Here is a 25,876-nt window from a genome sequence, read left to right on the forward strand (position 1 = left end):
ACCTCTCCCGGTGCCGGAGGAAGCAGCGGACGGCGCAGGGCCGCAGGCGCGACGACACGGAGCCGACTGCGAGGGGCTCCGCCACCCCCGCCGCCATCTTGCTCTCTGCCCCCCCCCGCGGGGGCTGCCGGGAGGGAGGCAGGCGGGCAGGGCGGCGATAGGCCCGCCCCCGTCACGTGCCGCTCCCCCCCGAGGCGTGACCGCGGGCGCGGCGCTGATTGGTTGCGGCGCGCGGCGCGCGGCTTTGTGACGCCGGCCGGCTTCTGCGCGAGGCAGCGCCCCCCGCGCCTGTGACGTAGGAGCGGGGCCGGCGGCGGTAGCGACGGTGAGCGGGGGGCTCCGGGGCGGCTCCGTGAGGCGCAGCCCTGAGGCGCTGCCTGGGCCCGGGCTCGGCCCTGCTCGGCGCTGGGGTCCTGGTGCTGCGGCTGCGGTCGGGTAACGGGGCTGGGAACGGGGCCGGGCCCGGGACGCGGCGCGGAGCTGGGCCGCGGGGAGCGGGGCGGGCGGCGCTGAGGTGGAGCTGGGGGTGGGGGGGGCTGTGAGGGGCTGCGCTGCCCTTCCCTTCCCCTGGCCCTGACCCCGCTTTGCCCCCTCAGAGCCCTGCGGTGTTGTGGCGGTCCCAGCCTTTGGCTCTCCCAGTTTCTCCCGGCTCGTGCTGCCCCTTCCTGCCCCGCTGGTGGACTCCCGATGTGTGTGTGCAGCTGGGGCACGGCCGGGCCGCTGCCATGGGAACGACGCCCTGAGAGGTGCTGAGGGGCGGCCGGAGCCATGACGGAGCCCCACAGGGTGCCCTTCACCACGCTGCACGGCCCGCTGAGCGGCAGCTTCCTGAAGAAGCCCAGGAAGGACGACTCGGAGCAGCCCCAGGATGCGGAGCAGCAGCCGACGTCCGTGCGGATCACGCTGACTCTCTTCGAGCCGGACCACAAGCGCTGTCCGGAGTTCTTCTACCCGGATCTCGTCAAGAATTTCCGAGCGAAAAGCAAGGGTGGCTCTGCAGGAGAAAAGGTGAGTGTCTACACGGCCTGTGGCAAAGCTGAGGTTGTATCTGAAGGCTTTGGGGACTTTCGCGGTGTTCTTCTCTTAATGCTGCTGTCAGAGGTGGTGGTGTGTTACCTGTGGGGTGCTGAGAGCTGAAATGACAGCTCAGCGGTCAGACACCATGCAGGACGTGGAGCTGGGATCCAGCTATGGGATCCTGTTGTCAGACAGCTGTCGTGTTCCTCTCTCTGCACTGGCTCTGCACATCAGAAAGCTGATGTGCTGGCAGCAGAGTGTGGCGTGTTGTGCTGGTTGGGTTTGAGGTTGCTTGGTTGATCTAAAGTGGTTTTGGTACCTGGTTACAGGAAGCTAAGGGTATCTTACAAAAAGCATCAAAAAGAGGGATATTTCCGCAGCACGGGGCTGTCTCCTTTCTGGGGACTTGGCTTTACTGCACATGAATGCTTTCCCTGCGGCGCTCGGCATCCATTCCCGTTTGATGGCCATGGTGCTCTCAGGTGCTGCCTGACAGCTCTGCTTGCCCCCTGGGGGTCATTTCTCAGGTGCAGTGGAATGCAAACATCCAACAGCACCCAGCAGTTCTGTGTTATGGACATTTTTCTGCGTTGTGTAGTTATGAAGAAAACCTTGCTTTTTCCACTGACGTGGGGGAGTTGTGGTTTCCTCAGTCTTCCAGCACTGTCACTGCCACTTCTGGCAGCAGCGTGGTGATGCTCAGGAGAGTTGATTGGGCTCTGCTCGTTTTCGCTGCTGCTATTCAGTTCTGGCTGGCAGTCAGTTGAGGGTTTGTGCTGTTTTCCTGAGAGACAGGAGAAGCAGAGACAGGTACAGGACTAATTGAGAGGGCACCCAAAATACGGAGACTGCAGTGAGGTCCTGAATGCTTGTGGGTGTCATAGGCACAGCCAGGAACTGCAGAAATCTCATCCCGTAAAGAACGGGGTAAGGACAAGCTCTTCTTGTTTCTGCCTGCTAAAGCTCATTTGTGTGAGCTTGAGAGCGGGTGGGAGAGGGAAGGGAGATGCCCCCAGGTCTGTTTGTTGGTTGGTGAACGGCAGTAATTAAATAAAGAAAAACAAACAGAGGGATTTACACAGAATCTGGAGATGAGTGGCAGGGTACTGTCTTGTCATCCTCTCCTTTCTTTCTGTGAAAGCCCAAGTTGAGAGAAGAGACCCTTAGTTACGCTTTCACGGGTTATTGTTTTCTCCAAGAAACTTGCTTTTTCTTTTATTGTCCAGTAGAGTTCGGTGTGCTTGTTTCTAGGTGCCTTATTCTGAACCTTATTGAGAAGCCTCTGAGGATACTGTACTGAAGGCTGATTGCTCTGAGCTTTTGCCTGCGTGTTCTAGTCGTGATGCTTTTAATGCACGTCTAATGGGTTTGGGTGGCAGGGTGACAGACTGGATTCTGATGGTTTTGTCTCTCTTTCTGCAGAGGAAGGACCCTGCTGATCCCTTCAATGATGATGAAAAGGAGAGGCATAAAGCAGAGGCTCTTGCTAGGAAGTTTGAAGAAAAATATGTACGTTCCTCTTCTTTATATTATGCTATCCCTTCGGGTGGGTAACGCTGTTCAGTTCTTGGCCAAAATTGCTTTAACAGAAATCAGCAGTCGCTAGCTCTTACGTTCCCATCTTTGTGCAGTCTGTTAGTGTGGCTGGAGCATGCTGTGTGCGTGCTCGCTGCTCGTAGCGCAGAGTTTGCCTGGCTCTGCAGCAGGTATGAAGAACTGTCAGCCTCTGTGCTGGCAGAGAGCTTCCAGGGGAGCAGACCCAAAGTAACAAAGTCTGCTGGCACAAAGCTGGCTGGTGTGTTGGGCCAGCATTTTGTTTCGTTTGGATGCACTGTTTCTGATATTTGTGATAAGGCCTAAAACATAATTGTATCCTTAGATTAGAGCGTGAAGTGGGTCAGCGCTGGTTTAGTAACAGAGCTCGTTCTCTTTTCTAAACTGGAGAGAATGTCAGTCTGCTGTAGCAGGGCTGTCCCCGCGGTGCTTAGAACAGCAGATGAGCATACCATCCATCTCTTATTGTTTAGGGTGGCAAGAGACGTAGAAAGGACCGTATTCAGGACTTGATTGATATGGGGTATGGATACGACGAATCCGACTCCTTCATTGATAATTCGGAAGCAGTGAGTACTCGGGCAGGTGTGGGGGTGGTGAAACAGCGGCCTGGGGGGCTGGGCGGGCACCTGGGAGAACATGAGCTCAGTGCGAGCAGGGAGTGTGCCAGGGCTGGGTAACGAGGACTCCTGGGGCAACTGCATGACAGGAGAACGCTAGTTAGCATGGGTGTCTGCAGCCCGACCTGCTCCTCGGGGGGCACAAGTCCCACTCCATCCTCCAAGCAGCTCAAGTACAGAACAAAAGAGATTCTGTGAACACAAGTTTACAGTGCCAATAGATTGTTCTCTCTTACTTCCAGTACGATGAGCTTGTTCCGGCTTCTCTGACTACAAAATACGGCGGGTTCTACATCAACTCAGGAACGCTGCAGTTTCGGCAAGCATCTGACTCTGAAGACGACTATGTTAAAGAGAAAAAGAAGAAATCTCCCAAGGTCAGCAGGCCAGCTTTCTAGGAGTATTCCCTCTGGTAGAGCTCAGTGGGTTTGCTGCATGAAGAGCGTTCTCTTTCAAAGCAGAGAGAGACCTGTGAATTGGTGTGGACAGAATAGGCAGGGAGCTGCAGCCTCATAGATGAGCATTTCATAATCACCTTCTGTCCACATATTTGATGGTAAAATGAAGCTTGTCTGGCGTGCATGAGGCTACTGGTGGAGTTTCCTGGTTCCCAGAGCAGAAATGATGGCGGCCTCTTGGCACCCCAGAGGGGCTTGTGGCTGGGGGAATGATGAGGCGCTTTGGATTTCTCATCTGAGGGGTGCTGGGGGCTTCCCTGGGAAACCAGTGCTTTTGTGCTGTGGCGGTGTCGTTTAGAAACAGCAAGGCTTTCACAGGGCTGGAAGGGGAGACGGGGAGCACTTGAGATCCCTTCACCTTTCTTGACAGGATCTCTAGCATAAGAGCTGGGTGCACTGTGAAATGTTGAAGATGGAATGTGCCAGAACTGTGTTGATTTGTGTATTTGGTTTGGGTTACTGTGTGTGGTGAGGAAGGAGCTGTTCTCACCCTACTGGCAAAGGGCCCAAAGACTGGGGCTGCTGCTCCAATCCCATGAGCAGGAGACGCTCTGATTCTGACTCGGTTTTAATCCTTTCCAGAAACGGAAATTGAAAGATGGAGGTGAAAAAATGAAGAAGAAGAAGAAAGACGATTCTTATGACAAGGAAAAGAAATCAAAAAAGTCCAAGTTCCCAAAAGCCGGGTAAGGAGGAACAGGGAACACTTGCTGCCTGACACTTTGCTTTGGGGTTACAGGTGGTGTTTGTTGCGCTGCAGCAGCACGTGTTGTTTGGGGGCAGCTTGGCTGTGAGCTGTTCAGCTGATGGGTGAGCTGCTGGTGCTTCACGCGTCAGGAGAAGGCAGCTCCTGGCTGGAAGGAGCACGGCTCCACAACAGGACTGTCACAGCAAAGGGGCACGGAGCTGAAGGGCTCTGCTTTCTTGGAGCTCAGGTTGGGCACTGCTGGTGGGAACAGATGTGGGAGAGCGCTGGGGGTAATGAATATGGGGACCAAGTTGAGAAAGGAAAGGCAGGAAGGAAGTGTGTGAGCTCAGAGCTGTGTGAGTGTCAGGCCGGCATGGAGAGAGGTCAGAAGGCCGTGGATGGCAAGAGCAGGAAGGAAAGATGTCTGCTGCAGCTATTGCTGGCCAATAGTTTGTACTCCTGCCCAGAGTATTTCTTGGATGAGGGATTAGATTTTCTGTAGTTTCTCTCCTTGGGGGCTATAAACCTGAGTGGTGTTTCTTGTCTCGAGGAGTGACTGTTCTGCTGGTCTGTACTTGCTCAGGTCTGCCTGGCCTCTTTGTTTCAATTTATGGCTGCTGCCTTTGTGTCTTCTGCTACATTTTCCTCCTATTTTTTTTCCTTCTTCCCGTAACTGTTCTTTTGGATTCCCTTCTTCCTGCACGGATTTGCTTTCTGGCAGCACCAAACCATGTCTGACACAGCAGTCAGTGTACGATTCCCTAATTAGGAACAAGGGAAGGGAATTTGCTGCCCTATTTCAAGCACAGACAAGCTTCAAGCTGCTGTCACACTCCTGCTTTGGTTCCTCTGCACTAGTTGTTTGTGCGTTTCCAATTCATCCTTTCTAGAACAGTGCGCATGGCTAAATAAGAACATAACCAGCTGGGGAAGTTCTGAGCTCCATCAGCTCTGCAGTGAGAGGGGGCTCGTTCATCAGTGAGTCTTGTGCTGAGGCATTCCTGTCCCTGGTATCAGCGCTGCTGCATGTCGTGAGCCCGTTGCATGAATCTTTGTTTCCCTTCAAATTCAGGTTGCACAGTTGAGAAGAGTTTTACTTTGGGATCTGTAGAGTGGGGGTAATGGATGGAGAGAGTGGTTTGCAGCCCTGAAGCAGCTGTGTGCCTTAAACATGGAACATAGAGCTCGAAACTACTGTCAAATTGAGAGGCAGGGAAGTGTGCAGAACAGCAGTGTCACACGCATCCCAAGTCCCCAGCTAGTTTCCAACCCCCGAGTAGTTTCCGACTACTGTTTCCTCCCCTACAGCATAATGTGCTTGAGGGCAGTTACATTAAACAGCATAAATCTTTGTTCCCTAATTATTGTTTCATAGATGATAGTGACTAAATCTGATACAGCAGTTGAGACTAGTGCATTCGGAAAGCTTAACAGGTTACAGACGAGGAACTGAAAATTAAGTCTGATGAAACTGGCTAAGTGAACACCTGGTGGATAAGTTACTGGAGAAGAGAGATGTGATGGAATGAATGAAAATACTTTGTCCTGTTGGGCACATGATACCCAGTGAGGCTTCAGGCCTCCAGTCTTATCCTTAACTCTTAGGTATGGCCTGAAGAGGAAATAGTTTATTTTTCCTGGTGTAATCGGTGAAGGGCTATGACTTCCCAAAGCATTGGTGCATGTGGCTGAACTGGGATGAAAGTATCCTTGTCTGTTCCTCTTGATCTTATTTATTTCTCTCTTAATTTCTTCTCCTCTTCCCTTCTTTGTTTGCAGCTTTACAGCATTAAATGCAAGTAAGGAGAAGAAGAAGAAGAAATACTCCGGAGCTCTCAGCGTCAAGGAGATGCTGAAGAAGTTTCAGAAAGAGAAGGAAGCTCAGAAGAAAAAAGACGAGGAACAGAAGGCGGTGACTCCACCAGCAGAGCCTCCAACCCCAAGAGAGGCAGAGGCAATGCCTGACCCCTTGCTGTCGCTCTTCGGCCACGCCAGTGACAGCGACCTCCTGCAGGCAGCCACGGCCATGGACTCCTTGACTGACCTCGACCTGGAGCGGCTCTTCAGCGAGTCCCCCGAGGGAAGTCCCTTTCACGACGTGGAGGACGGGAGCGATCCTGCTGGGACAGGCTTGGAGCAGGATTTCAAGCAGCCGCCCTCCCTCCCGGAAGGACTGCCAGCCCCTTTGGAGAAACGCATCAAGGAGCTGGCTCAGGTACAGCACGTGGCCGCCTGGCTGCTGGCGGGGGGCAGCTCTGCTGGGTTCTGCACCCAGGCTCAGAGCACGCCCCGGTGGGGCCAGGCAGGAGCCCAGCTTTCTGTCACTCGGTTTGCTTTTATGGCCAAGGCGCTTTCCTGAACGCCGGCGTGTCAGCCAGAGGCAAAGCGCTGGTCCTCAGCCTTGGTGTAGTCTGAGTTCACCGCGCTCAGGATTCCAGCTGTCACTGTGGTTTCTTTACCTCCCTTGGTTAAGTATGGGTTGATGCAATAGTTCCAAAGGTTAACGTGAACGGACTTAAAACGTGAACCAATGGGGCTGAGGGATAAATCCCACCGTTATGTGCTGTGATGAGCAGGGCAGCATTTCTGAAGGGGCGTGCAGAGTTCTCTGTGTAAAATGGGTGCAGCTGGAAAGCGTTACCTGCTGTGCAGTGTGAGGACAGCCCTGCAGAGGGGGCTGGAGGATTTGCTAAAACTCTTTTTCCCTGTAATGCAAATGGATGCCTTCGGTGAGGCACCGGTACTGCTGGCAGCTCGTGGGCTGGAGTCTCCTTGCTGACAGTCTGGGTTCTTTCCCCTTCTTTAGCTTCCCAGCGTTGCAGCACTGCTGAGGGAGTGGAACACATTAGGAAGGGTGAGCATCTTTGCCTGTAGTTCCTCCTGCAGCTGGACTTCTGTGGGACCACCCATCTTCTCCAAAAATGCCGTAACCTGCCTCGGAAAGCAGTTCTGGAGGAGCGGGGAGTGTTAGGAGCTGGTCAGGGATCCCTCTGCTGGCATGCCAGAGAAGTACACTTCCTGACTGGGGGGTTCTCTGGCTGTCACCATCAGCCTGTCAACAAATGCCGACCTGTTTGGTTCCTGCTGTTAGGCTTCCTTATAAATATTGATTTTAAGCCCTAAACAGTACTCGTAGAGCTCTGCAGTGTTCTGCCATCTGGTGCAGATCGATTTAGAGTGCCTGTTATTGAAGCATCTCTTGCTTAATAACTCCTGTTACTGAAGATTAGCTTCTGTTAAAGATAACTGGTCTGCTGAGAAATTTTAAGCGTGGTAAGAGTGGTGACGAGCGGGCAGAAGAGAAGTAGGAATTGAAGTAAGTATTGGCACTGCTGATGAAAAGAATGGGCTCTGTGGATGTTGCTACTTGCTAGTTGTGCTGTTAACGGGAGACACTGAAACAGCTGCTTCTGAACTCCATTTGACTCAAAGGAGATTATTGCAGAGGCTTCTGTGATACCAAGTTAATGATTACGTTGCTGCAGGATGGGGTGATAGCAGGCTGTCCCCAGAGCTTCCTGCTGCTGTGTCTCATTGCTGGACTCTGTTAAGAGGGCGAGCACAAAAGGCAAGAAGTGACAAACTGAAGCCTGTGGGTCAGTCAGGACTTCAGGACGTGAACTCTGTTGGGGGTGGGAGTGGAGAGGTGCCACAGCTCTGCCTGAGAGCCTGCTGCTTCCCTCCCGTCAGGTGGGAGCGCCTCAGGGGTTAACCAGAGCCTCCAGGCATTTCCTCTTCTGCTTCAACTGGTTTGATTTTTAACCCTCCCCTTCCTAAAGGAACTTTCAGGTTGAGGGTTGCCTTTTTAGCATTGCGCCTTCTCCTTTGATATCGCCAGCTTCCTGTGACCTGACAGAGATTGCTGCAGGAATGTACGTGCCTTCTGGGCATAATTTCATTGCTTACCAGCCTGACTATGGAAGCGTTAAATCAGGGGATTTCAAAATCACGCCCGTCTCTCCTGGTTCCCTTTCCCATGCAAGGGATCAGTAACTTGATGCGTTTTGTTGTGGCGAACCCCAGTTTTGTTTACATCAGTTCTCCTGCAGTCAACAGGCTGAAAGCTCCGTGACAACTTTCTGCCATCTCATTCATCTCCTGGAATTATTTTCCCGCTGGACATATTTTTCATGGGTGTGATTTTTTGGGCAATGCTGTGTGTGCTGCAGTCATAGCTCAGGAAGCTTCCCGAACAGGATTTTTTTTAGTTTCCATGGTGTTGATAGGAACTAACATTTCCCCTTTGGCTACTAGTCTTTCCGTTGGTTTCTTGGCTTGGTGTCCACACTGATCTAGAAAGCCTGGTGATGAGTGTCCCCGCCCCTCGTTAAACGTGACCGGGATGATCTTTCTTGTTCCAGGGACAAGCCCTGTGCTCGTATTACTTAATCTAACAGCTCCAGGGAGAAGTTAAAACCCTGTCCTAAATCCATCCCTTCTTCCCATGGGAATTATGCCAAGGAAGCTGGCTGCCACCAAGCAGTCTCCTTTGCCCTGTTCAGTGGAGGAATGCTCACTGCGTTGTCCCAGCCCCCCTGTATCCAACGCCAGCACATCCAGACAGGAGAATCCAGAAGAGGAGGGTGCGTGGGCAGGCCTGGCTGCACCAGCTCAGGTGGTGGAGCTGGGCTTGAACTGAAGAGGCCTAAGTGGAAAGGACACAACCTCCCAACAGTCTGTCCCTTGGGGCAGCTGTTAGTCCACCTCCAGCAGGGAGCTGGTGCAGAGTTCAGTGAAATAAAGCTGTCCTGTTCTGTAGTGGTTTTGAAGTAGTTTAAAAAAACATTTGATTGTTTGTGCCTGCCTGTATCTGTATGCGAAACGATGATGACTTGGTGGTGTTTGCTATTTTCCAGGCTGCCAGAGCTGCAGAAGGAGAAGGCAAACAGCGATTCTTCACTCAGGATATCAACAACATCATACTGGAGTAAGTGCTGCCAGGGCAGAGGAGTGGGGCTGGTGTGGGGAAAGGAGAGTGTCTGGAGAGCATCACTTTCCGGTAAAGTCAGGAGCAGGTTTAACAGGAGGTGCGGGGGTGTCCTCCTACAGGTCTTCCACACAGAGCATGCCTAAGATAACATGAATGTCTCCGAGGAATGGCTTTGTCGAAATGTGTGTACTTAAGGTAGAAGAAGATGGCAGGATATATCTCTGTAGCTCTCATTCTCAAGATAATGCTTGATATTTGTGTACTTTTTTTCACTTGACTTATGATTGCAGCATGATACAAGAACAGTAAACCTCCTCCTGTCAGAGATGTCAGGCATATTCTTTGCTGTTTGTGCTGTATGGAATATTTTTAAACTGGAATAAGGCTGCTGTGTTCCACTGGCATTCTGTGCAAACTGGAGGAACTCTATTACTGCTCCTATCTTGGTAGAACTGTAGCATGCCAGGGCAGCTTCACACAGCTGTTGACAATGGCTTCATTCTTCTTCAAGTGCCTGCAGAAGATGGAGGAATGCATACAGCTTTGTGATCATCTCAGTGTAATGCTTAAACAGAGGCTTTAATTTTCCTTAAGGTTTATCAAGACATTTGGAGGGAATTGCTGGAAGGAATTTTCTGAGTCTGTTTGCTTCTCCTTTCAAGTGGTGATTATCACCTTTTAGCATTCCAGTGCTGACTGCACAAACACTCCTAATCTGGTTTAAGCCTGATAATTTCAGCTGTTTTCAGAAGTGATTTAAAAGAATTTGTGTAACTTGGCAGTAGAATCAGTTAGGAGTTTTTACACTGGAAACTGATGCTTAGAGGTGGCTTAAAAAGCTAGTTTAAGTTATGTATAACTGCATAGATGGGTTTGACATGTACTGACCTGTCTAGCCTGTTCACTGGGAAGTAAGTTCAAGCCCGAGGGATAAAGTTTGATTCTATATTATCCGGAGGTAGACCACAGTAGTGTCTGACAGAAGCACTGTGTGCCTCTCGTTTCATTGTCTGATGTTCCCACTCCTCAGCTGCCAAGATGAAATGCAGAATAAGTGAGATTGCTGACGTATTTTGTTGCTTTTTAAGATACTCTGAAGCTACAATGAAAGGCATAGCTTGGGATAAAGGGCTTGAGCCCATTGATTCTAAAATGTAATGAACTGTCGTGTAATTTGGCTTGTACTTTCTCCCTCTCTCCCTGCCTTCAGCTTCCCACCTTGCACCACAATTGCATTTTAGTTGCTTAGAGGACCCGTGCCAGGTCCCTGGTTAACGTTGTGTTTGTCTTGTTCTTCAGCATAGAGCTGCAGACCCGGGAGCTGAACAGCCAGATCCGCTCCGGGGTGTACGCCCACCTGGCTGCATTCTTACCTTGCAGTAAGGACACTCTAGTCAAGCGTGCCCGTAAGCTTTATCTCTACGAGCAGGTGAGTGAATCTGGCAGCACAGCCTTATCTCACGTGCATGTTACCCTGATCTCCAGAGCAGAATTGTTCTGTGTAATGTGCTGTTGTCCTCCATGTGAGCATGCTTCAGGCTCCACGGCTGGTGGTGTGGGTTCCAAACTGGCAAGGTCTTGTCCTGCTGGCTTGAGTGTCGTGGCTGAAACACAGCGCAGAACCTCAGTCTGCTTTGTGATGTGCTCTAGGGTGGCCGACTGAAGGAGCCCCTGCAGAAGCTAAAAGAAGCCATTGGTCGAGTCATGCCAGAGCAGATGACTAAGTACCAAGAGGAATGCCAAGCCCATACTCAGGCCAAATTTGCCAAGTAAGCTCACTGTTTGCTTGTTAAGCATCTGTAGCTTTCCTCGGCAGGTTCCCTGGGACCTGTAGGCTGCTCTCATGAAGTTTACCACCTGTTTTCGTTCTCTATTCAAGAATTGCTGATGGGCATTAATTGGCCTAATTAAGCTTTTTGTCTTCTCTGCACTATCTATACTGATGCCACCTACAGCAGCATTGATGGGATCAGAACTTGGCTGAAGTGTTTCATTTCTGCCCGGGCCTGTTTATAGAAAGATGGCAGCCTGAGCACAGTCAGGCTGGATCAGACCTGTGGTCTCTACTACATAGTACTGGGAAGTTTCTCAACATGGAGCATGAAGCTTGGCTTGCACCATAAGCCAGATTTTTAGGCCCTTTTCTGGGAGTTTGTTATCATTGACTAGCAAGACCTCTGAACAGTCTTGTTCAGAGATTTATCCTGGTTTTGAATTAGCCAGGACAATGACTTCCACACTGTTCTCATCTCTGTTTTAGAATGCTGGAAGAGGAAAAGGACAAAGAGCGAGATCGAGTTTGCTCTGATGATGACGATGACGAAGAAAAGGGAGGAAAACGCGTTATGGGACCACGAAAGAAATTTCAATGGAATAATGAAATCAGGTTTGCATAACTTAGATATTAAGGCAACCTGTGACTTGCTTCACTTCCAGCTGCGCAGAATAATGCATTTTAATATTTGTATCTTGGTTTCAGAGGAGCAGCACTAACGGCTTCTAGTAATAGTCACCTTGGAGGTTTGTGGAAACCACTATTGCGGTTACTAAATCTCAACTTTAAACACATCCCAAAACTTACCCATTTTCAGGTACAGGCCAGCTCCGAGAGAAGCACTAAGCCTCTGTGCGGGGGCCAAAAAGAGGGACAGATCTTTTGGGAAAAGAAGTAACTTGGTTGAATTGCTGAAATCCTACTGACTAGACTCTTAAACAATATTAGATTTCTGGCTGTGTAAACAGTTAAAGCTTACGGCGATTGCTGCCCCTGCCACCCAAGGGTCTGACAAAGAACAGAGTGCTGGATGAAGGGGAGAGTGACAAAGGATAAAATAAGAATCAATCATGTAGTCATTTTCATCTTATTCTGTAACAAATTGGGGTGCTGCTCCATAAAAGATTCATTTAGAACAAAGAGGGCTTCACTTTCTGCCTTCTCATTGCTCTCAGCAGAAACTTCTGCAGAGGGGTTTGGATCTGCAGCTGTTAAATGACACCTGTAATTCTGTCACTCGTTTACCACCTCTGCTGTTTGAAGATACTAAAGTGGGAAGGTGTAGTATAAGGCTTTTTTCCTCTGGTACATCTGTCTGTGTGCACACCTACAGAGAAATGTGCCATTCCCTGCCTCTTTCTTCCAGAGGCAGTTCAGGGTTAGCTTTATTAGCAAGGTGTTTGGAATGCCCGGACTCGAATCCTGTGCTCAGCTGGCTACGGTCTGATCCAGAATACTTGTGCAAAGCCAGGCACATCTTAGCATATTCATCTAGCCCTGGATAAGCAGAATGATCTCCATCTGGGGAAAGTTAATCCAAGTAACTGTATTTGAAATCTTCCTGTTCTTCAGGGAGCTGCTTTGCCACTTGGTGAAGATTAAGTTGGATGGTTATGAGCTTGACAAGAATAAGGCTCAGTCTCTGGAGGATTATGTGAAGACCTTCCTAGATGGAGAGGTGAAGCCCCTTTGGCCAAAAGGCTGGATGCAGGCCAGGTGAGCAAGAATCATGTTGTACTCCAGGGATTCCTTATCATAAGGGACCTCTGAAGGTGGTTAGTCCTACCCCTGTTCAAAGAAGGTCAAAAGTTTCAAAGCTTCAAAGTTAGGTCAGATTGCTCAGGGCTGCGTCCTATTGAGTTTTGAAAGTCTCCATGGATGGAGATTACAACAGCATCTCTGGGCCACTGTTCTGATACTTCACTCTTCATGAATCTCTTCTCCTTGTTTCTAATCGGAATTCCCCTTGCTGTGCTGAACCGACTGTTCCCTCTTTGCTTTTACTGAGTGCCTCTGAGAAAGGTGCCTCCGTCTTCTTTGTGGCTCCCTGTCCCCAAAGCTCTTTAGGTAGTAGATTCCATTAGATCCCTCCTTGGTCTTTGCGTTATCCAGGCTGAGCAAACCCAGTTCCCTCAACCTCTCCTTGTATGTCACGTGTTCCTCAGCCATCTCAGTGGCTCTGGACTGTCTCCAGTTTGTCAACATCTTTCTTGTATTGTGGGGACCCCGAAACTGGACACTGTATCCAGGTGTAACCTCACAAGTGCTAAACAGAGGGGAATAAGCACTTGAACTGTTGGCTGTGCTCTTGCTCCCAGTATTTAGGTAGCTTTCAGCAGTACACCCGTGCAGCAGTGGCTTGTTCTGCTTGTCTGCAAGGATCCCAGGTCCTTTTCTGCAAGGCTGCTGCATTGCCAGTTGTCCCCAAGCCTGCGTGGCTGCTTGGGGTTATTCCATCCCAGCTGCAGGACTCTGCGTTTGTCTTTGTCGAGCTTCACAAGGTGGTGTTGGCCCCTTTCTCCAGCCTGTCGAGGTCCCTGTGAATGGCAACCGTGCCCTCCAATGCCTCCCACCCTGTTTTCGTGTCGCCCTCAGGCTTACTGTGAGTACAGTCTGCTGTTGTCCAGGCTGTTAGCGACGCTGTTGAGTGGTCTTGGCCCCAGCATTGACCTCTGGTGGATGTCCCTGGGTGTGACAAGTCTCAAGTTAGAACGGGCACTGAGGTGAGGTGGACTGGCCAGTGGTTTCTTGAATCGGTATGACGAGATCTTTTCAGACCCTTGGGGAATTCTCCCCTAGACCTTCCCAAAAGAAAGCAAAGCAGAAAGCTTTAGCGGCTTTGGGACTTTCAGGAGACCATCAGAGTCAACAGAGTAAGTAGGAATTGGGTGTGGTTTTCTTTACCCCATCCCGTGTCTTCGCTGCTGTTTCCTGCTCTTTCATGCCCTCCATCATCCATGCCATTGAGCCAGCGATTGCAGAGAGCCATGCAAATTGCAGAGTCGTTCTGCTGGGACTGTCATCAGCTTCTGGCCTGCTTCGTTTTGCTCACTGGCTTTAAAACAAGCACAGTCCAACTGCTGGAATCTCTTATCTTAAACAGCTGGATGGGTCTTCTTTCTCTGCTGAATTTGCTTTTTGGGTTTCATGGGTACCAGCTCTTAAGAGCAGTAAGTGTGAGAAGCAAATTACAGCTCCATTTGGAAGAATCCATAGCCATTTACTGCAGTTGCATGTGCACATGAAGTACAGCATTGTGCATGTTTGTGGTGTGTCGCTCAGCGCGGGAGCTGAACGATGGCATTAGGAGCTGGGTGCAGACTCCTTAGGTAATGAAGATACTGCCAGCTTGGGGTCCAGGCTTGGCAAGCTTAAAAATCTCTTTTTTTGAATTAAAAAAAAAAAAAAAAGTAAAATAAAAATCTTTTCCCTGGAGCTGTAGGTAAAACTGTTCTTAAGCGTATTTGTGTTCCCCCAAGACTCGGTGTAGAGAGCCCTCCAGTGAAGCTGACCACAGAATGACTGAAGAGAAGTGGTTTTCCTGGTTGCTTTCCAGTGGCTAAAGGACAATGGTTTCTGCTCCTGGGACTTTGTGGTTTAAAGACAGAAGCTAGTCTGCTATCCAGGCAGAAATGGAGGGGAGGGTTTGGCAACATTAAGAGAATTATAAACGCCTTTCTGGATTAATCAGCTTGGTTTGCTGTCACTGTGAGCACAGAAGTTCATCTTCAATAGGAGCCTGAAGATGGACAGAGTAGCAACTTTGTGTACGAGTTCAGAGTGGCCCTGCCATGGTTCTGTTTTCCTGGTTAGCACTAAAAGGTGACAAATAGAATATAAGGTTAAAATACGTGTGCTTTAAGATAAAAAGGATGACAAAAGTCTGTATATTCAGTATGTTAATAGTCTGCCAGGAAAGCATGTTCCACGTGTTGGTACTGATGGGGTATTCATAAGCTTCTCACCCTGACATCTAAGAAAGCAGCTGAGTGGCAGCTGTTTTAGGAGAAATAGTGCTTGTGTAAGATTCTGGTTTACTTAGCTTCAGTAGTAAAGGCTTTTGGATTCTATTTATTGGTCTGTTAGTTCTATTTATTGGTCGTGGCTAGACAATTGCTACGGAAATGGCTGTGCTAATTTAAGAAGTCACCTCCACAGTTTGCTGGGGATGCCAAGGCAACAGCAGTGTGAAGTGTGAAGGCTTCTCATCCATATCGCTGTACGTGAGGCAGGGAAAGGAAACCTTTCTCCCTTGAAGTTGGTGAAGAGCTCTTGGATGATCTGCCAGCTCTTGGATAATCTCTGGCAGCAGTAACACCCAGCTTGAACACTTGTACTGCCTCTCCAGCTGGCTGTCAGCTTTTTAGGCTGGCAGAGCTTTTTCCTTAGTTATTCTCCAACGCCCGCCTTAACGGCCTTCCAGCGCCTACAAGCATAGCTCCCCCCAGAGGGAATTGAGCGGGGGTATTCAAAAGGATTTTCCTGGAAAGCAGATGAATATTTGTTTACTCTCTGTGGTTTTAATTTCACTAAGTCCCCTGCTGTACTGTGCAGCTCTGTCTCCAGTGATCCCAGCTGCTCTACTGGGTCTTGCTGGATATCACTTCTCATTGCTCTCTTCCCTTCTTAGGACACTGTTTAAGGAGAGCAGGCGTGTACACGGACACCTCACATCAGTCCTGTGAGTATCGCGCAGCATTCCTGTAGAGTGATAACTGGTGAACTCCACTCCCTGGGGCCTGGGTGGATCATGCAGGAGCACCTGAACTCACTTGGCTCCCATCAAATAGTTTGGCGCTGCTTCATCTGGGGAGGTCTAGGGAGAGTAGTTGTTTGTGTGTGACATCTCCCAACAACAGCCTTCCTGAGGTGCTTGAGCCTTAGAGTAGGCTCAAGGATAAGAGCTTTGAAGCCAGGTTGCCTCCTGGCCTTGTTCACCAGACTGGAGTCGGGCCTCTGTGCTAGGCCTTGGGAGGCAGATCAAGGTAAAAAGGAGCGTGCTGCCAGCACTGTGATTATTGCTACCTGTTCAGTCAGTCCTCCCTGGATTCTGGATTCCCTCTTTCTTGTTGCCTGGTTGAAGGAGGGATATGATGAGCTCAAGCTAGTAAAGGTGGGAGAAACAGGCTTATGGGTGGCAAATCAAGAGAGCCATCGGAATCCAGCTGGGCAGGTGCTTTAACGCCAAAGGGTCTCATGGATCTTGCTGGCAGTCTATAACAGACGATGATACGGAGTTAGGTTGATGTCTGTTTGACAGACGGTCCTGTTCTTGGCACTGGATGAATGAGGGGAAGTATGAGAAAGAATATGAAATAGTGTAGTCATCCTTCCCTCAGCCCTGTCATTCCAGCTGTTCAGGGATGTCTTGTACCAGAGACTGCATCTGACCAGACCAAATGATCTATTTTCCATGAATTTGGCAGATGCTTTTGCATCCTTGACTTCTTCTGGGAACCAAAAAGAAATGTGTAGCTTTTTTCCAAAATAGCCTGTGTATCAGTTTCTCTCTGGGTACTGGTATAGTGGTGGGCTCCAGTAGTAGCTCCTGGCCCTGCAGCTGGTGCAGGATGTGTCTGTTGAGTGCTTTCACTGCTCCTTTACCATTTCAGAGACTCTGCTCCGCTCCCTAATTCATTCCCCTGTGTGGGAGTTGGGGCTTCCTAGAGCAGCAACAAATGTCATATGGTTTTGAATCCTAGCAACCCGAGATGCTGCCTCTGTTCTTTGCAAAAGGCTCAGTGGATCGTCATTAACAGGGCCCAAGTGTGCTCCCTAATAGGATGCTTCCCTGCAGGCATTCAGTGAGCCCCTGTTTCTTTTCTCTCCCTCAAAACAGGACGAAGAAAAAAGTTATCGCGCCTACCAAGGTGAAGGTGAAGGTGAGTTCTGCGTTTTCTGGTCCTCATGGTTCCCAGTAGTCGAGTGACTGCCCTCTCAGATCCTGTTTTAAGCCGTGTATCTATGCATCAGGTGTAAGGAAGTTGTATTCTTAAACAGCACTAGTCTGCGCTGGGCGTGAGGAAAAACTGGAACAGCAGCTAGAGTTGATGGCAGCAGGAGTACCAGTCGGGAGGGAGGTGGGGGACCAGCAGGCACAGTTACTGTGCCTTTCGTCCCAAAGGTACTGCACCTTCCATCCCAAAATCAGGAACCTTTCCTTCCCTTTTCAGCCGTAAACCCTGCCTCTGTTTTGACTCTGCTTTCTGTTGTCATATTGTTCCAGGAACCCTCCTGTAAACCAGATAAAAAGATCTCTATTTCTGTTCCTTCAATGCACTCAAGCAACACCTTATCTTTGTCATCAGAGTGCCAGGCAGGAGGTCTGGGTATCAGCGCCCAGACCAGAGAACTCCTGTCCCTTGGGGCAACCCAAGCAGCCAGCAGCACTGGTACTCCTGCTGCCTTCATGGATGACTCCTTGGATGAAGACTTAATTCATAATCCTACTACCTCCCTCGAAGCAGTCTCTAAAGAACTGGCTGCGCTTAACAGCAGAGCGGGAGGGAGCCCTGACTTTACTCTTTCTGGAGCTCCAAAAGCTCCTCCGGAGAAGATCCCAACTCTTGCGTCGTCAGAGGAGAAGAGGACATTTCCAAAAGCCAGCCCTGCCCCTACATCATCCCCTGCTGGCTCTCTCCAGTCTCCTCTAAATTTCCTGGCTGAACAGGCCCTGGCATTGGGCCAAACCTCTCAAGACAAAAAGACAGAAAACTCTAATTACAAAGAACTCTCTTGCCAAGCCTCACCCAGCAAAATCCTTTCAGACATACACCAGGCTAAACAGAAACATCACGGCCTGGTCCGACCAAGCCATGGGCCTCAGACCTCCACCCCAGTGCCGGGCGCTCAGGTGAAGGTCTTTCACTCAAGCACCCAGCCACAGAAAACTTTCACCTCCCCGGCTCCATTCGTCAAACTGCAGAATCCCAAGTCCTCCTCCCCATTGCCCCAACGCTCTCTCCTCCAGCAGGTCAAATCATCAACCAAAGCTCAGAGCTTCCATTCCTCTGCCTCCCCAGGCAGTGCCCAAAACTCCAGCAGTTCCCACAAAAGCCCAGGCTCATCCTCATCGTCTCTCAGTTATACAGGAAAGCACTCAAGTGGCTCTAGTTCTTCAGGACAATCTTACAAATCACCCTTTGTTTCTGGTTCCCTCTCGAAGCATGGGGCTTCTTCCAGCAGCTCCTCATCAGGAGCATCTGCAAACCAGGGCTGCTCCTCGGGGAGCTTGCTGCCCGCTGTGCAGGCCCCTTCCTCAAGCCAGGCGTCCAGCCGCCCGTCCCCGAGCTCCTCAGTGAAGAAGACGTCTGTTTCGCAGAAGCTGACTCTGGTGGCGCCTCCTGGAGGTTCAAATGGAGATTCTAGTGGGGGCACTCAAGGAGTGGCCAAATTGCTGACCTCCTCCCTAAAGCCAGCTGTTGTCAGCAGCACCGCATCTTCTACCTCTGTGCCGGTAAGCAAGAACGTGCTGACCTAGCCTAATGTCAGGAAGGAAAGGCACTGCGCTGCGTCAGGCTGCCTCCTAACTTGAGACCTGAATTGGGGACTTCAAAAGAAGTTCCTGGAAGTCTTGAATGATTCTGTGGACCGTGGCTGCTTAGGTTAGGAAGACCTGGCCTTTGCCATGGGTCTGTGATCCAGAATTCAAGCTCTTATTTTCAGCTTAAAGTAACAGCTAATCAGAATGCACTGGTACCTTCCAGGCAGCAGATTTTGGACAGGCTGCGTAGTGTTCTTGGCCTGACACAGTCTGTTATGGGGACAGTAATGTTCCTGTTTAGGCCAGGAGGAAGTGCAGTAAAGCAAATTGCCATGAGAGCTAAAGCCATTGCGTGAACTAAAATTATAATTACCAATTTGTTTTTAATTAGGTCTGCTAATTTGACCTTACTTAAATTATCACAAGTGATTTTATTATTATGGACACTTTTTACTACTGATGTATAGAATAAACAGCCTACAGGATTGGGCTATAAACTCACAGTGCCTGCCCAGCTATATTCGTCCACTTTCTGTTGCTCCCCAGTTACCCCCACAAGCAGTGAAGCGATGTTTGGGTCTGACAGTTCAGTGGGATATGTTGTCTTTGGAAAGACTCCCGGGGTGCCTATACAAACTTGTATTGTTCAGCCACTGCATTTAATGATGTGCAGGCCTTGTTTCTCATCTGCAGACACTCCTAATGTAGTTGCATTAATTTGTTGTCAGCTGCTCGTGTCTGCATTCTGTTGTGGCACGTGGAAGGAGGAGAGCAGTTTGATGGATATGTTTAAATGGGCCTCAAAGCCACGTACTCTGCCTGTTGGAGGCATAGCTCCAGAGTAAAGGAACAGCAGGCTCAAATCCAATATGGTCACATGTAGAAGACAATAGCATCCAGCAGCTGGATTTTTAGTGTCCTGGATGCCTCTAGGTGACCTCAAGAATTGGCAGCTCTCGGGCCCCGGCTGTGAAGATGCTTCTTGCAAGTATAAATGTTGACATGCCTTGGTTTTCCCCCTCCTGACTGACCTTTTCTGTTGCTTTTCAGAAAGGAACTAGTGGAGCTGTGCTGCTAACGAGTTCTTCCTCCTTAAGTGTACTGTCTCCATCCTACAAGTCCAACAATCCAAAGCTGCCAGCTGCCCTGAGCTCCACCCCTTTAGGTATTATCTCTCCTATTCATACCTTCCCTCTTCATGTCATCTCCTTCACTTCAGACTCCTCCCCGAAAGCAGGAGTATCAAAGGATGCAATAGTTACAGGACCTGCTCCAGGAACTTTCCACCATGGCCTTGGCCACAGTGAGTGTACTGCTCATGCATGTGTGTTACTTGTGCCTGTGCTGTCCAGTAACAAGAAAAGCAGTGCTGTGCTGTGTTAACCCATTGCAGACGAACTCACCTCTCTTGCTGTTGCTTCGTGCTGTAGTTCATCCATTTATATCTCTAGCAGTTGCATTTGGAGAACCTTGGGCACATCCTCACATCCTTGTAGCTAGCCCAGAAGTCTCAACAGCTGGAAACTAAGCTATAGGCTCTAACGGCTGCAGCTCCTCTGCTCATTTCTGTCTTTGATGTGTATTTGTTCTTTTTTTCCCCTCTCCTTTCTTTGTTTTTCTCTCTAGGTCTTCTAGCTGGCTTGCACTCCAGCCCCCACCATGCAGCGCCACTCCCACATTCTGCCCTGTCCACTCATTTACCGCAAAGTCTGCCAGGTAACTTGTCAGACGCTCTTGTTTGTCTTCTGCGCCGTGAGTCATCCTGCATCTCAGCAGGAGGACTTCAGGGGTGAAAGCAAAGTTGTTGCCCTCATTGTCTGACCGGTGTGGTCGTTGCTGAGACCTCCGGCCTCCCCACGGTACAAAGCTAGGCGTAGCCCTCCGTGTCCTTTACTGTGTTGTCAGCCAGTGCAAGCTCGTGTGCTTCCAAAACGAGGAGCCCTCAGTGCTTAGAGCAAGTGTTGGTTCCTGGAGGTGCTTGGCTTTGCTGCTTGTGTCGTGGTAAAGGATTGTTCTGCTAGGATTAAAGCTCTGCCTCTTTATGCACAGTCTGCCAGGACTGCCCAGAATTGAATATTCTGGCTCTGTGGAGTTTTGTCACTGGTGACCTATATAAAATGTGTCAGACCAGAATGTCCTGTATCTGTGCGCTGAGCTAATTGCCTACATCTCCCTCACAGGTTTGTAGTGTGAATGCAGACTGCTTCACTTGGTGGTGATGTGATGATTTTGCAGCTAAGCCTGCTCCCGCCCCAGTTTGATGCCCGCAGAGCTAATGCATAAAAGAGATTTCCAAAGAACACCTCTGCTCGTAAATGGGGTCCTGCCTGCTGTGTCCTGGTGGGCTGTGAGTGTGAAACAGGGCAGTGCTGTAGTAGAAGGAGAGAAGGAAGGGCAGTAAGTTCAGCATTCCGAAAATTGAAGTGTAGGGCTACCAGATTGGGCTTGTCTGTCTGGGGAGTTGCTTATGCTGCTGGTAGTTGCTACAGTTATTTTGGCTTTATTGATCAAGTATTTGTTGGCTCTTCAGTGCCGTTCAGCATCACTGGCTTAGTACCCACTGCTGTTGCGGTTGTGTTATTGGGCAGCGTGAGTCTGGTCAGGGAGAGGATGTGCCACTGTAATGCCGTAGCCCTGAGGCATTGTGGATGAACTCCTGGAGGCAACGCGGTCTCCTGGCGCTTGGCTGTTGAGGACAGCGTGTGCTGGCTGGAGAAAGAAGACACTGCTGTGCATTGGGTAAAGTTCAAAGAGTTATCTCCTTTGCTTCTCTTGCTGAAACTTGTCTGATGTGACTTGTTCCATCTCTCCACCATGGTGGAGCAGAAGAAGCAGCCACCAGCAGCAATCGCTGGTGTGAGGGACTTCTTCCTGGTTGTGAACTTAGTTTCAGGAGAGTGAGATGATTGATTTCTGTTTGAAACAGGGTTGTGAAATGTTTTCTGTGTCAGTTGGGAGGTGTTCCCTGCCTCATTATTTGAGGGAATTTAGAGTGGTTACTTCCCTGTTGCTTATAGGGCTCAAAACAAAAGAATTTTTTGATGGACTGCTGCTCTTAGGCAGGGCTTAGGGCCAAGAGAGCTGCAAGCACGCAGTGTGACTAGGAATAAGTGGGGACAAACCGACCATTGAGACAGCTTCTGCAGGGACCTGCTTCCTCACCTGGTGTTTTCACATAAATGTTGAGGACTGAGATTAGTGCTGTCCCTTCGGGCAATATTACCAACCGTGGTGCTTCGCAGAAGATCAAAGTAGACGTTTAAGTGGCCACCATCGTCTTAAAACATATTACAGGGCTGTATCGCTCTGAAAGCTGCAAGGACGTGGGTGTGATGCGAGGTAGCTACAAATGCAAGCAAGTGTTGATGTCTTATGTGACCGCTTGTACCAGCATTCATCAAAAAGCCTTTGAGCAGGGAGCATCCAACGTGTGCTTGTGTGGTGTCGCTGCTGCGTTTGCTGCTGGAGGTGCCTGCGTGCTGGTGCTGTGACAATGGTTCCGACTGCTTGCTTTAGGAATACCTGTGCTGGGACTGAGATCTTGCATGGAATGAGCTGTCCTTGTCCTGGAGAAGAAGCTGTTGCTGCTCTGCTTGGTGCTACGGCTGCTTGACTGCACATCTCAGTACACCCATTTGTTCACCATAGTCTGACGGTAGTTTTAATTGCTCCTGGAGAACTTCTTATACCTTAAACTTCCTTACTTTTTTTCTGTTCACTGCATTTTCTCATTTCCCCTCACATCTGCTCCTTTCTCTTACTCCAGTGGTTAGATTCCTGTGACTCCTGTTACTATCAATGGGTACCTAAGGCCTTCATTACAACGGCAAAGGTCTACTAATGGTTAAATTTCAAATCAACTTCAGATGCTAGGTGGCAAGTACCCTGTATTTGTAGTTCCCTAGATGGGAGACACGGTAGCGTGGCTTTTAGAGAAAGGCATAGACTGCCGGGAGAGTCAGCACAGCAATCTGAATCTGTGCTGTGGTGCTTTTGCTGGGAGGCTGTAGGAGGCCTTGGTGCTTCCTGTGACTCTTGCTTAGGTGCAGAGGAAGGGCTGCTCCCAGGCTGCAGATATCTCCACACACCATTCTCCCACCCCTTGATTCTTTGGGCTGCAAAGGGAAAGTCGATCTCTCCGTGCAGAGATCTTGCCACCCTGGCTGCACGCAGCTCCACGGAGCTGATGCTGAAACCCCTTCCCACTTGGTTTTATTTTCTTGCAGATGCTTCTCAGCTTCACAGCAAAGGGTCCAACGCACAGCAACGGAAGTTGTGACGTCTGCGAGGAGGGGAGCTAGAGCACACATAGGATCAAACCCAGAGGACCAGGTCATGGATACCGGCTGCGTCTTTTTCTCGTGACAACTGGAGAGACTAAACTGCAATGAGGAGCTCACTGGTGTGTTTGCTCAGAGGCTTTCAGAGCTAGCTCAGAGGCTTTCAGAGCGAAGCCCCACACCAAGGGCTACCTTGAGCCATGTCCTAATGAGAGAAGCACTTGTAGCACTGTTTTATTGCTGCTGCCCTTCACGCATTCCCTGGCACTGGCACGAAGCTAGAACACGCAGGGGAACTCGGGTGGCTCGGCTTTCCTGCAGGAAGTCCGGTGCTGGTGGATTCCACCCACCTGTGTCTGCGTCTGCCAAGTACCTCCAAGTCCAGTTACCTCCTTGGTCTCCCAGTGGAGGGTATGAAAGGTGCTTCTTTCTTCTGCTTTGGATTTACTTGGATAATTCTAGCGCTGCCAGTGCTTTCTGAAGACATTTGACTTGACTTTTCAATTGTACTATAAAGCTGTGCTACAGTTAATTGGAAGACTTAACGTTTCCTGTGTGGTGAATCTGATGAACCACCTGATGTTCCCCTCTAGAGGAGAATGAGGACTCTCAAAAGAGACATTTCTAGATGCACTCATGGACATTAAGATTTCTACATATTTTGGTTTTTGGATTTTTTTCCTCCAAAGGGATGCTTTTTTCCTGCTCAGTTTTATCTTCATTGCCATCGAATGCATTGGATTGAATGGGACACTTCTCAGCATGTCACATGTATAGGAAGACATAATTCCAGTGCCTTTTATGGTGGAGCAAGAATGGACTAGTAACACACATTTCAGCCCTATTTTGTGTGCTCCTCAACCCTTTTTTAATCATTCTGTATTTAAGATGTATTCTGTTCTATTTAATAGAGCTTTTTATGGTTGCACATCAAAAAAAGCTGCACTGTCTGGACTCCAATGGTGTCTTGGTGACTGCAAACACAGTACCAAATCCAGCAAGAGCACCAGTTCTTATCCGAGTTTGTGCAAGCGGGTTCCAGACCCTCCCCTAAAGCCATTCTTTCCTAGGGTCGTCAGTTATGATCTCTTTGGTGGGCAGAGGGAATGATCTAGATTAACCAAGGTCACTACTATTCAAACGAATCCCAGAGAACAACATTGCTCTCCTTGATGATTTCTGCACTAGAATCATGTGCTTGTCACAGCTGCAGGAATGGGGACCATCTGGAGTTGGGGTGTGTCATTTTTATTACTATTTTTTAAATCTTTTTAACTCTTAGACCTAAATATTTCTCCCCTGAGCACACCCTTTCAAACTGTGCGTAGCTAAAGGCGGGCTGTGGTTCCAAGTGAGCTTTATGGCTTTTGGTTTTCTGCTCTCCCCAGTCTCTTTTCTCAGGCCCCTATAGCCACATCTGAGACATGCAGTAGTGGCACTGATCTGCATAAACTTTACTGGTATTTCAAGCGAAAGCTTGCAGCCTTCCTCCCTGGGCTTTGGGGAAGGATGCTGACACTGAGTATACCAGCAAATACCTGCTTTTATTTTCCCCATTTCTGGTAAGATCCATGACGGACTGTTCTCAATTTGAGCTGATGAGTCATTTCCCAAGATCAGCGCGTTGCTTGTATTTAAAAAAAAAAAAAAAAAAAAAAAAAAAATGCAGCTCAGAATCAAAATTTGTTTACAGAAAATACCTAGGTTGTAGCAAAAGAGCCAAAGACAGAACTTGTGTTACTAAAACTAAGCACAGCAGTTACTGATGGTCTCCGATCAGCGGATGTCGCACGGTTCCCGTTGAAGGCCTAATCCTGAGAGGTGCCTTGCACCTTCAACTTCCCATGGTATCTGGAAGAGCACGCAAACGCCTGGCAGGGTAGGGACTCAGCGAGTGACCCGAGGTACTGGTTCTACTCCCTCTCTTTGCTTTCACTTGAATGCTTCTGCTGGGAGGCACCCATGTGCGTGGCCAGAGCAGAATGCCCTCGTTCTAGGAATTTAGCGAAGCCTCTTGCCTCAGGGAAATGTTTATTTGGTGGAAATTCTGTGGGATATTTTTTCTTTACATGCTATAATGAATGAGTGAATGGTATTGAGCAGAGTCGCAGCAAGGCAGAACCACGCAGAGACCTGACAGCTGATGGGGAGCCAGGAGTCCGGCACCTCTGCCTTGACGGGGCAACTTGCAGCACTTCGTGACAGTGTGGGGCGACGAGGCTCCCATGGCACTTACTTAGTATGGCAGTTCCTTTTGGGTGTAAGAGCTGCGGTTTACTATTATATTTTTTTGTGTGTGTTGGGACTGTCTTGCTGAAGATGGTGGGGGTGGTATGAAAACTGTTAATCTTGTACAGAGCAACTGAATAAATTGTTTCAAAGTTTCCAAAATGCTCCTTTTTCCATCTCCTTCCCTCTGGTTTCATGATTTTGTTTTCAAGAATTTGTGTCTTAGCTTGGGTGATCATCTCCTGATCATCTGTTTCGAGTGCCTAATGAATTAATTACCTTTTCAGCTAACATCTTTTTGTAAGCAAATTACAGCTCCGTTTGTAGCCACTGTGGTGGTAGAACTGGGCCCTCTCATTTGGTGGCTTTGAAGTTAACATCTGCTGGAGCAACGATGTGATCCTGCATGGTCCTTTCATTCACAGAGGTAAAATAATTGTGTTAATCCCCACAGCCAAGATGGGTCCGCAGTGAATGTGCTTGCTGCTGTTTTTGTTGATGGCAGAGTTTGCTGGGGCTCAGGTACTGAGCTCTGGGGGGACTTACCGCAAGCAAGCGCATTGCATGAGAACTACAGGCTGAGACGTGGGCAGAGCTGGACGTGAGCATGGTTAAAAAGGACCACAGATCTGCCAGAGCTTTCACTGGATGAGTTGGTGGTATAATGTATAATTTTTTTTTTTTTTTTAAATCATCTGCATGCCTAGAATTTGGTAGGGAGAGAAGGGAGGGCAGGTGTTCCCTGGTAAAGCAGAACTTCAGAAAAAGGAAACAAGTGTGCTCCAGACATGGAAGCCTCTGGTCCTGTCCCTGAATAATTCTCTCTTCCTGTAGCTGCAGTCC

The 25,876-nt window shown here is 49.3% G+C and overlaps 1 protein-coding gene across 1 annotated transcript; it reads left to right on the forward strand.

The window, feature by feature from the left end:
• The first annotated feature begins 301 nt into the window (after positions 1–301).
• On the forward strand, positions 302–25,185 carry UBN1 (ubinuclein 1). The gene is made up of 18 exons (XM_082772402.1): positions 302–325; positions 597–1,008; positions 2,440–2,526; positions 3,045–3,140; positions 3,434–3,568; positions 4,232–4,335; positions 6,117–6,552; positions 9,194–9,264; positions 10,567–10,696; positions 10,918–11,036; positions 11,528–11,653; positions 12,614–12,757; positions 15,672–15,722; positions 16,881–16,923; positions 17,268–18,497; positions 19,575–19,827; positions 20,151–20,240; positions 22,751–25,185. Exons 2-18 carry the CDS (start codon positions 769–771, stop codon positions 22,801–22,803), a joined length of 3,408 nt encoding a protein of 1,135 aa, XP_082628528.1. The 5' UTR covers positions 302–325; positions 597–768; the 3' UTR covers positions 22,804–25,185.
• The last annotated feature ends 691 nt before the right edge of the window (positions 25,186–25,876 follow it).

This window comes from Aythya marila (genome assembly GCF_965140915.1).
Source record: "Aythya marila genome assembly, chromosome: 15".
Classification (NCBI taxonomy): Eukaryota; Metazoa; Chordata; class Aves; order Anseriformes; family Anatidae; genus Aythya; species Aythya marila.